Source organism: Drosophila biarmipes, chromosome 2L (assembly GCF_025231255.1).
Source record: "Drosophila biarmipes strain raj3 chromosome 2L, RU_DBia_V1.1, whole genome shotgun sequence".
Lineage (NCBI taxonomy): Eukaryota > Metazoa > Arthropoda > Insecta > Diptera > Drosophilidae > Drosophila > Drosophila biarmipes.
Window position 1 is genome coordinate 26,025,955 of NC_066612.1, and position 11,467 is coordinate 26,037,421.

General features: G+C 54.8%; 1 protein-coding gene across 1 annotated transcript; it reads right to left on the reverse strand.

Annotated features, from left to right (window-relative positions):
* Positions 1-8,333: 8,333 nt before the first annotated feature.
* Positions 8,334-11,088, reverse strand: LOC127010739 (uncharacterized). Its single transcript, XM_050885381.1, has 2 exons — positions 10,651-11,088; positions 8,334-8,968 (listed from the first exon to the last, which is right to left on the reverse strand). Exons 1-2 carry the CDS (start codon positions 11,038-11,040, stop codon positions 8,951-8,953), a joined length of 408 nt encoding a protein of 135 aa, XP_050741338.1. The 5' UTR covers positions 11,041-11,088; the 3' UTR covers positions 8,334-8,950.
* Between the last annotated feature and the right edge of the window lie 379 nt (positions 11,089-11,467).

Genomic DNA, 11,467 nt, shown 5'->3' on the forward strand with positions numbered 1-11,467 from the left:
ACAGAACCCCGAGAGTAGCGGGCCTGAAGGGAGAGAAGACCCGGAGCGGCGCGACAGAGCCCCCGACCCCAGCACAGAAGTCCAAACGTACAGCCACCCTATCAGGAGCAGGACACCACACCGCAACAGCCACGTAAGGAGAATCGAGCCCGCAGGAACGGCACGGACAGAAAGCGAAAGAGTGAGGCTAGGGTGGAACGTTCGTTTACACGAGGCACAGAAGCGAAGTGAAGAGCGACGCAGCTTCCTGGCGTTCCGCCTTGACTGTCCGCACGATCTGAGCGGAAGCCAGTGGGACCATCCGGGACAGAGCAAGGGACAGGCGGTCGGGTATCGAGAGGAGTGATCATGGAGAGCTCGTCAGTCTGTTCACCCTAGTCTGAGAACGGTGACGCTTCCCTAAGCCCGCACGGCTGACCCCACAGCGAGTCCGAATCGTGGCCGAGCAGTCACCGAGCCAATCGCGTCAGGAGCAAGCAGCGGTCAAGGATCTTCAAGGAGCGACAAGGCAACCCACACCGTCGGAGACAGCGTGACAAGCAAATTATAAAGCCGACTGCAGTTATACCCGCAATAAACCCACTCTGAACACTCTGTGCTTTTTCACTGAACGACTGGGCGGTCACGTTTATATAAATTTGGTGGGACGAACACACACAATCTACTGAACTAGCCGCACAAATACCGTAGCATCTGGCGCCCAAAACGTGATTGTCCCAGCGGTGAAAGCAAAATAAACAGAATGGGAAAGAGGTGGATTTACCGCCTTAAGAAGGAGGACTTCGCCCAGGTCGAACAAAGACTTAATGTCGCTCTGGACGGCAGATTAGAGGACATGAGGAGGACATTGTCGGAGTATTACTCCGAGACAGAGAACGACCCACAACTTGCCGACATCTGGGTTGAGCTGGGAGCCATGTATTACGACAGAACCGGCCCGAGTATCACGCTAACTAACGCTGAAGGGGAAAACCTAGTAGCAAGCTTAAGCGTCGACAACTTGCAAAGGGAGGCTCACAGGAGAGAGTCAAGCCAGGACAGGAAGACAACGGTGCTGACCTCTAGACACAGCCAGGCGGATTATGCAAGGGTCGCTAAACAAGTCCCCGAGTGGTCATTCAGGTTCGACGGGGCGGAGAAACCGTTCGAGTTCCTGGAACAAGTTGAATGGTCAGCCAACACCTACGGCTTAGACCTTGACATGATCCCCCGAGCAATGCCGGAGTTGCTGAAAGGAAGCGCGTTAAAGGCGATAAGCCGCCTACAATAAGCAATGGAAACCTTGGGCGGAGTTCATTGAGAGCTTCCAACTTTACTTTCTGCCGAGAGATTTCTTTACAAGGCTGTCGGATCAGGTCAGGCAACGAAAGCAGGGTTTCAATGAGTCATTTAAAGACTACATGTTCGACATGCAGACGATGTCGAGGCTGCTAAACTATTCTGCGAGAGACACCTTAAAGATCATAAAGGAAAACTGCACCCCAAGCCGAAGGATCTTCCTAAGGGCGTACAAAGTGCCCGACCGGGACACGTTGATGCTATTAGCCGATGAATACGAAGAACTGGAAAAGGAGCGGTAAGCGTTCGCCCAAGAAAAGAAGTTCTCAAAGGCAAAGTCGTCACGACCAACGCAGGTCACGTGCAGAAGATGCGAGGAGACAGATAGCCAGGAGACACGGAGAAATGACCAATTTTCACCGCCGCAACGAGTCACACGACAGCAGGCAACAGGAGCACCATGAGGAGGCCAATGGACGCCACCACAGCAGCAACAGATACAACCAGCGAACACGGTGTGGAGACCGCCAAACACAACACAGAGGCCGCGGAGAACGACACACATTGCAAATCCCCATGAGGCCTGCCGAAGGTGCGGCGGCCACGGACACTGGGCACGAGGATGTCGACTCCAACGCCTGTTGTTCTGCTGGGTGTGCGGGAGAGTAGGTGTCAGGAGCGTCGAGTGCTGCCAGCAGGCGGGAAATGCCCAGCGACCTCAGCCGCAGAGAGGAGAGCAGGGGTCGCAAGATGCTACCTCTCCAAACTAACGGGCAAGCTAATCGAGGAGGAGCAGCAGTTGTCCGCAGCAGTGACGATTGGGGGAGGCACGTACAAGGCCACGATCAACATCGGTGCATCAGCGAGCTTTATAAGCAAGGAACTGGCGGGCAACCTGGCTGCTCTCGGGAGGATTACGAGGACACGGCGGCAAGTTAGGTTGGCAGACGGAAGGTGCGGCAAAATCGATGAACAGCTGGAGGTGGAGATCGTAATCGGGAACAAGCGACTAACCATGGACCTGTTGATACTACCTGAGGCAGTGTATTCATTGGTGTTAGGATGGAACTTTCTAACTCAAGTCGGAACCAAGATAAGGTGCGCTGGACACGAGGTGAGAATACCGGCCAGGAACCGACACAATGGGTGGCTCGAGGAGAGGCTATCGGTAGCAGTCGTACAACAGGAAACAGAGTATGACGACACAGCGAAGTTCGTGGAGGTGGAGCTCGCCAGTTTCAAAACGATGTCAGGAACGTCGAACATGGCAGAGTATCAAAAACCGATGAAGGACGACAAACCAATAAAACAACGATACTACCCGAAGAATCCGAAAGTTCAAAGGGAGATCAATGCGAAGGTGGACGAGCTACTCCAAATGGAATGCATAGAGCACTCAACCAGCCCATACAGCTCTCCCATCGTGATGGTTAGGAAAAAGACGGGCAAGTGGAGACTGTGCGTCGACTTCAGGCAGATCAACGCCAAATCGATAAAGGATGCCTACCCGATGCCTCGAGTAAATTATATCCGCTTGGACTTGAAGGATGGCTACTAGCAAATCCCGCTGAAAGAATGCAGCAGGCAGTACACTGCATTTACAGTGATGGGAAAGGGCTTATTCCAGTGGAGAGTAATGCCGTTCGGACTCCATTCGGCATCTGCGACCTTCCAGCGGGTGTTGGATCGGGTAATTGGTCCCGAGATATCGTACCAGGACGATATCATAGTGATCGGACGCACACTAGAAGAGCACAAGGCAAACTTGAAGGAGGTATTCCGGCGACTGAAAGATGCTAATCTGAGATTAAACCCGGAAAAATGCCAGTTTTTCAAGAAGGAGCTGCTGTATTTGGGTCATAGAGTGACTAGCGACGGGATAGGCACGGATCCGGAGAAGGTAGCAGCCATTGCCGATTTAGAGCCGTCGTCAACAGTAAGAGAGCTCCGACAGTACCTGGGAGTAGCTTCATGGTATCGGCGATTTGTACCTGACTTCGCAAAAATAGTCAAACCACTCAACGATCTGCTGCGCAAGGGCAACAAGTGGGTGTGGACACAGGAACATCAGTCGGCATTCGAAGAGGTAAAGGCAAGGCTGGTGGCAGACCCTGTATTGGCGTGCCCGGATTTTGAAAAACCGTTTGTCCTGCAGACGGACGCAAGTGATTACGGTATTGGGGCCATTTTGACCCAGGAAACCGAACGTGGCGAAAAGGTGATCTCTTACTCAAGCCGAACGCTTAACGGGGCTGAGAAAAACTACTCCACGACCGAGAAGGAGTGTTTGGCAATAGTCTGGGCGATCCGGAAACTGAAGCCGTATTTGGAAGGGTACCACTTCAAGGTGGTAACCGACCACATGGCGCTGAAGTGGCTCAACAGCATCAAGAGCCCTTCAGGAAGGATCGCCAGATGGGCCCTGGAGTTGCAGCAGTATGACTTCCAAATAGCGTACAGGAAGGGACAACTCAATGTGGTGGCAGATGCATTATCAAGGCAGCCACTACCAGTAACACTGCGAGGGATCAAGGAGACATCGGCGACGGAAGCCTCCGCAGCATGCAGCTGGATTCAGGACATGCGCGAGAAGATAAGGACGCAGCCACAAAAGTACCCGGACTACTTAATGGAGGGAGACACTTTGTACAGGAACATTCCACACAGAGCAGGCAGTGAGGATGTCGCGACGTGGAAGATGTGCGTCCCGAAAGCTCTGCGAGAAGCGGTGCTGAGGGAGAACCACGACTCACCGGCAGCTGGCCATGTAGGAAGCAGAAGGACAATAGCACGTCTAGCAGCCCGGTACTACTGGCCAGGCATGCACCGAGACGCTCGAGCCCACGTAAGAGGATGCGAGACATGTATCAGATTCAAGCCAAATCAGATGCAGGCAGCTGGGAAAATGCTAACGCAGGTGCCAGGTGCTGGTGCTGATAGACAGGTTCTCCAAGTGGACTGAATTGGTGCCGCTGCGGAGCGCGACAGCCGAGTCCCTAAAGAAAGCGTTCAGGGAGCGCATCATCGCAAGGTTTGGGGTCCCTAAGGTAGTCATAACGGTCAACGGAGTGCAGTTTAACAGCAAAATCTTCAAGAGTTTCCTGGCCGAGATGGGAGCCAAGCAACAGTTCACGGCCCCATATACCCCGCAAGAGAACCCGACAGAAAGAGCAAACAGGACCGTGAAAACGATGATAGCGCAGTTCACAGGGCAGGATCAGAGAAACTGGGACGAGAAATGACCTGACAGAGAGACCTTGGGAACAGGACGACCCACTGAGACCCCAGGGGAGAAGGCAAACAAACTCGGGGAAATCTTCGAGATTGTAAGGCGAAATCTGGAGAGAGCCTCCCAGGATCAGGCTAGGCATTACAACCCAAGGAGGAGACAATGGACACCAGCGGTGGGAGACGTCGTGTGGGCCAAGGAACATCATTTGTCGAAGGCGGCCGAGGGGTTCGCAGCAAAGTTGGAACACATACGAGCAGCCACAAGCAGATACGGTAGACAAAACGGTCCAAGACACGAGGAAAGGGGTCCAAGGATAGCTCCAAGGATACCCGAAGGACACGAGAAAAGGGGTCCAAGGATAGATCGAAGGATACCCGAAGGACACGAGGAAAGGGGTCCAAGGATAGCTCCAAGGATACCCGAAGGACACGAGAAAAGGGGTCCAAGGATAGCTCCAAGGATACCCGAAGGACACGAGGAAAGGAGTCCAAGGATACCTCCAAGGATACCCGAAGGACACCAGAAAAGGGGTCCAAGGATAGCTCCAAGGATACCCGAAGGACACGAGGAAAGGGGTCCAAGGATGCCTCCAAGGATACCCGAAGGTCACGAGAAAAAGGGTCTAAGGATAGCTCCAAGGATACCCGAAGGACAAGAGGAAAGGGGTCCAAGGATAGCTCCGAGGATACCCAAAGGACACGAGGAAAGGGGTCCAAGGATAGCTCCAAGGATACCCGAAGGACACGAGGAAAGGGGTCCAAGGATAGCTCCAAAGATACCCGAAGGACACGAGGAAAGGGGTCCAAGAACTCCAAGGAGGCTGACGTTCGGGCTCCCTCTCCGCCGGGCTGGCTGCCGGAGGTGCCGCTTACTCCATAGCGTGCGGATGTTCGTTGCCGAAGGCGTGAGGTGGCGGCAACAGACGGTCGTCTGGGCATGGCCGGAGGGCCCCGCGAAGAAGGCGACGGTGGATGAGCCCCGGATTTGGGAGGAGACGGGGCCTCGGGTGCGCCTGATGGATCCCAGGACCCGTGGCCGGCCGGACCTGTGGACCCCGCCGATACCGATTACGCGGCCATCGACGCCAGGTACTGGGCCAACGACACCGGCAGCGAAGCGAAACGCGGCGGAGCCTCAGGAGAGGGGGCCGTGGAAGTGGCCGGAACCGACGGGTGGTGGAAGGCCAAGTTTAAAACGGCAACATTCGGCGCCCGTGGAGTCCGAATCGGCGACGCGGCGGGTCCTAAGTTGGCGCGGACGATGTCGCCGCCGGAGGGCCAGCGATGGCTGGGAGTCCCGGAGCAGGAGTGGCCCGCAGGAATCGCGGAGGCTCGCAAGCTGGGCGGCAGGCGCAGCGTGCGGATCAGGAGTGGCGGACGCACGTATCGCGTGAGGCTGGGGCTCACGGGCATGAGGGTTTTAATGGAGCAGACCGAGATGAGTCCGTAAAAGTAAAATCTTGAAAATCTAACGCGCAGAAGCTAATGACCGGAGAGGGCGGGAGCGCGGCTGAAAGAAGGGGCATACATGGCAGCAACCTGAAAACGAGGGGGAATGGGATAGATAAGGATAAAGTGAGGGAAAGTCGCCGAAAGGATAGAAGCGAAAGTGGGAAAAAGAAATGGAAACTCACCTTGAGAAGTCTCCAATTTTGCAGACTCACCAGATAACAGGGAAGGGGGCGCCTCGATAGGCGGTCGATTGGCACTGGCGATCGATGGGCACAAGAAAATGGAAATATCGGTCATGATGAACATCGCGGCTCAAAAGTGGCAACGCCGCAGCTGCGATATCGATATCGTGAGCAGGCCCTCTGGGTATCGATAGCTGATTAATATCGGTGCCCAGTGGGAACAGATGGAGGATCGGCGCGGGAAATTTGAAATTGCTATACGGAACGACCGGCGCTGTGGAAAGGAAACAAGATGGAAAGCATCGAGGGAACGTCGAGGGAACGTCCGATCACCAGGTACGCGGCGAATTCGCATAGTGGCGGCGCGACGAAGAGCGAGGACGGAGAACGAGAGAGTTTGGAGATCGAGGACGGAGAACGAAAGAGTTTGGAGATCGAGGACGGAGAACGAGAGAGTTTGGAGATCGAGGACGGAGAACGTGAGAGTTTGGAGAACGTGAGAAATTGGAGAGGAAGAGAGTTTGGAGACAAGGGAATTTGGAAAGCTAGAGAGTCTGGAGAGCCAGAGGGTTCGGAGACCAAGAGAGTTTGGAGACCAACAATGGAGAAGGAGAGATCGGAGACTTGGCGGGCGGAGCAAGAGTGCCGTGTGCAAAAAGGAATAACGGGACGCCGCCGGACTTTGGACGCGGCCGTGAGCTTTGGACCGAGAAAAAAGGTGCCACATCCCGGTAGCGGGGCGGCACACAAACATGCCGCATGCGTCTCCGGGATCAGCGGGACGGCAGCGTCAGGCTGGACGGCGGCGGGAAGCAGTGCGTCAAGGACAAGAGGGTCAATCAGGAACCATGGACTTTGGACCCGATGTGGAGAGTTTTGGCGGGCCGTGTCCAAAAGGGAAATAACGGTTCCCAGAGGCCCTATATAAACCCGCAGGGCGCAGGCAGCGGGATCATTCAGTCGAAATCATTCAGTGAAGAACAGTCAGTCAAGAGCGAGCAGCCAGTCGAGAGCATCAGTCGAGTACGATCATCAAGGGTTAAGACAAGCAGTCGAACGAAAACCAACCAAGCAAGCTACGAGGGAGCCACACCAGGGCGAGTCGTCGGAAGCAGCGCCGTGGGAGCCTACGAGCAGCAAGATTGTCACGCCGAGACGTTCGGGATTGGGATTACTAGGAATCTCCAAACTGAGACACAGGTGGCTGAGGTCTAAGGAGGCACCACACGGCTAAGTTCTGTTCTTTCCTGCCAACGAAGTCCTGGCGTTACGCCTGGAGGATCTACTAGACTTAGATTGGAAATCGAGAGTAGCAAGCCAGAAGGGAGAGAAGTCCCGGAGCGGCGCGACAGAACCCCGAGAGTCACGAGCCAGAAGGGAGAGAAGTCCCGGATCGGCGTATGCCCTCGAACCCAGCACAGAAGTCAAGACCTACAGCCACCCTGTCAGGAGCAGTTCGCAGGACATCGCCACCGGCAAGCAGGACACCACACCGCAACGGCCACGCAAGGAGGATCGAGCCCGCAGGAACGGCACGGACAGTACGCGAAAGGGTGAGGCTAGGGTGGAACGTTCGTTTACACGAGGCACAGAAGCGAAGTGAAGAGCGACGCAGCTTCCTGGCGTTCCGCCTTGACTGTCCGCACGATCTGAGCGGAAGCCAGTGGGACCATCCGGGACAGAGCAAGGGACAGGCGGTCGGGTATCGAGAGGAGTGATCATGGAGAGCTCGTCAGTCTGTTCACCCTAGTCTGAGAACGGTGACGCTTCCCTAAGCCCGCACGGCTGACCCCACAGCGAGTCCGAATCGTGGCCGAGCAGTCACCGAGCCAATCGCGTCAGGAGCAAGCAGCGGTCAAGGATCTTCAAGGAGCGACAAGGCAACCCACACCGTCGGAGACAGCGTGACAAGCAAATTATAAAGCCGACTGCAGTTATACCCGCAATAAACCCACTCTGAACACTCTGTGCTTTTTCACTGAACGACTGGGCGGTCACGTTTATATAAATTTGGTGGGACGAACACACACAATCTACTGAACTAGCCGCACAAATACCGTAGCATCTGGCGCCCAAAACGTGATTGTCCCAGCGGTGAAAGCAAAATAAACAGAATGGGAAAGAGGTGGATTTACCGCCTTAGGAAGGAGGACTTCGCCCAGGTCGAACAAAGACTTAATGTCGCTCTGGACGGTAGATTAGAGGACATGAGGAGGACATTGTCGGAGTATTACTCCGAGACAGAGAACGACCCACAACTTGCCGACATCTGGGTTGAGCTGGGAGCCATGTATTACGACAGAACCGGCCCGAGTATCACGCTAACTAACGCTGAAGGGGATAACCTAGTAGCAAGCTTAAGCGTCGACAACTTGCAAAGGGAGGCTCACAGGAGAGAGTCAAGCCAGGACAGGAAGACAACGGTGCTGACCTCTAGACACAGCCAGGCGGATTATGCAAGGGTCGCTAAACAAGTCCCCGAGTGGTCATTCAGGTTCGACGGGGCGGAGAAACCGTTCGAGTTCCTGGAACAAGTTGAATGGTCAGCCAACACCTACGGCTTAGACCTTGACATGATCCCCCGAGCAATGCCGGAGTTGCTGAAAGGAAGCGCGTTAAAGGCGATAAGCCGCCAACAATAAGCAATGGAAACCCTGGGCGGAGTTCATTGAGAGCTTCCAACTTTACTTTCTGCCGAGAGATTTCTTTACAAGGCTGTCGGATCAGGTCAGGCAACGAAAGCAGGGTTTCAATGAGTCATTTAAAGACTACATGTTCGACATGCAGACGATGTCGAGGCCACTAAACTATTCTGCGAGAGACACCTTAAAGATCATAAAGGAAAACTGCACCCCAAGCCGAAGGATCTTCCTAAGAGCGTACAACGTGCCCGACCGGGACACGTTGATGCTATTAGCCGATGAATACGAAGAACTGGAAAAGGAGCGGGAAGCGTTCGCCCAAGAAAAGAAGTTCTCAAAGGCAAAGTCGTCACGACCAACGCAGGTCACGTGCAGAAGATGCGAGGAGACAGATAGCCAGGAGACACGGAGAAATGACCAATTTTCACCGCCGCAACGAGTCACACGACAGCAGGCAAAAGGAGCACCATGAGGAGGCCAATGGACGCCACCACAGCAGCAACAGATACAACCAGCGAACACGGTGTGGAGACCGCCAAACACAACACAGAGGCCGCGGAGAACGACACACATTGCAAATCCCCATGAGGCCTGCCGAAGGTGCGGCGGCCACGGACACTGGGCACGAGGATGTCGACTCCAACGCCTGTTGTTCTGCTGGGTGTGCGGGAGAGTAGGTGTCAGGAGCGTCGAGTGCTGCCAGCAGGCGGGAAATGCCCAGCGACCTCAGCCGCAGAGAGGAGAGCGGGGGTCGCAAGATGCTACCTCTCCAAACTAACGGGCAAGCTAATCGAGGAGGAGCAGCAGTTGTCCGCAGCAGTGACGATTGGGGGAGGCACGTACAAAGCCACGATCAACATCGGTGCATCAGCGAGCTTTATAAGCAAGGAACTGGCGGGCAACCTGGCTGCTCTCGGGAGGATTACGAGGACACGGCGGCAAGTTAGGTTGGCAGACGGAAGGTGCGGCAAAATCGATGAACAGCTGGAGGTGGAGATCGTAATCGGGAACAAGCGACTAACCATGGACCTGTTGATACTACCTGAGGCAGTGTATTCATTGGTGTTAGAATGGAACTTTCTAACTCAAGTCGGAACCAAGATAAGGTGCGCTGGACACGAGGTGAGAATACCGGCCAGGAACCGACACAATGGGTGGCTCGAGGAGAGGCTATCGGTAGCAGTCGTACAACAGGAAACAGAGTATGACGACACAGCGAAGTTCCTGTGTCGCACAAAGACTTAATGTCGCCCTGGACGGCAGATTAGAGGACATGAGGAGGACATTGTCGGAGTATTACTCCGAGACAGAGAACGACACACAACTTGCCGACATCTGGGTTGAGTTGGGAGCCATGTATTACGACAGAACCGGCCCGAGTATCACGCTAAGCAAGCTTAAGCGTCGACAACTTGCAAAGGGAGGCTCACAGGAGAGAGTCAAGCCAGGACAGGAAGACAACGGTGCTGACCTCTAGACACAGCCAGGCGGATTATGCAAGGGTCGCTAAACAAGTCCCCGCGTGGTCATTCAGGTTCGACGGGGCGGAGAAACCGTTCGAGTTCCTGGAACAAGTTGAATGGTCCGCCAACACCTACGGCTTAGACCTTGACATGATCCCCCGAGCAATGCCGGAGTTGCTAAAAGGAAGCGCGTTAAAGGCGATAAGCCGCCAACAATAAGCAATGGAAACCCTGGGCGGAGTTCATTGAGAGCTTCCAACTTTACTTTCTGCCGAGAGATTTCTTTACAAGGCTGTCGGATCAGGTCAGGCAACGAAAGCAGGGTTTCAATGAGTCATTTAAAGACTACATGTTCGACATGCAGACGATGTCGAGGCCACTAAACTATTCTGCGACAGACACCTTAAAGATCATAAAGGAAAACTGCACCCCAAGCCGAAGGATCTTCCTAAGGGCGTACAAAGTGCCCGACCGGGACACGTTGATGCTATTAGCCGATGAATACGAAGAACTGGAAAAGGAGCGGGAAGCGTTCGCCCAAGAAAATAAGTTCTCAAAGGCAAAGTCGTCACGACCAACGCAGGTCACGTGCAGAAGATGCGAGGAGACAGATAGCCAGGAGACACGGAGAAATGACCAATTTTCACCGCCGCAACGAGTCACGGGACAGCAGGCAAAAGGAGCACCACGAGGAGGCCAATGGACGCCACCACAGCAGCAACAGATACAACCAGCGAACACGGTGTGGAGACCGCCAAACACAACACAGAGGCCGCGGAGAACGACACACATTGCAAATCCCCATGAGGCCTGCCGAAGGTGCGGCGGCCACGGACACTGGGCACGAGGATGTCGACTCCAACGCCTGTTGTTCTGCTGGGTGTGCGGGAGAGTAGGTGTCAGGAGCGTCGAGTGCTGCCAGCAGGCGGGAAATGCCCAGCGACCTCAGCCGCAGAGAGGAGAGCAGGGGTCGCAAGATGCTACCTCTCCAAACTAACGGGCAAGCTAATCGAGGAGGAGCAGCAGTTGTCCGCAGCAGTGACGATTGGGGGAGGCACGTACAAGGCCACGATCAACATCGGTGCATCAGCGAGCTTTATAAGCAAGGAACTGGCGGGCAACCTGGCTGCTCTCGGGAGGATTACGAGGACACGGCGGCAAGTTAGGTTGGCTGACGGAAGGTGCGGCAAAATCGATGAACAGCTGGAGGTGGAGATCG

Bases quoted from the DNA above. Each gene is read 5' to 3' on its own strand.
- LOC127010739 (XM_050885381.1), bottom strand. From the start codon at position 11,040: ATGTGTGTCGTTCTCCGCGGCCTCTGTGTTGTGTTTGGCGGTCTCCAC.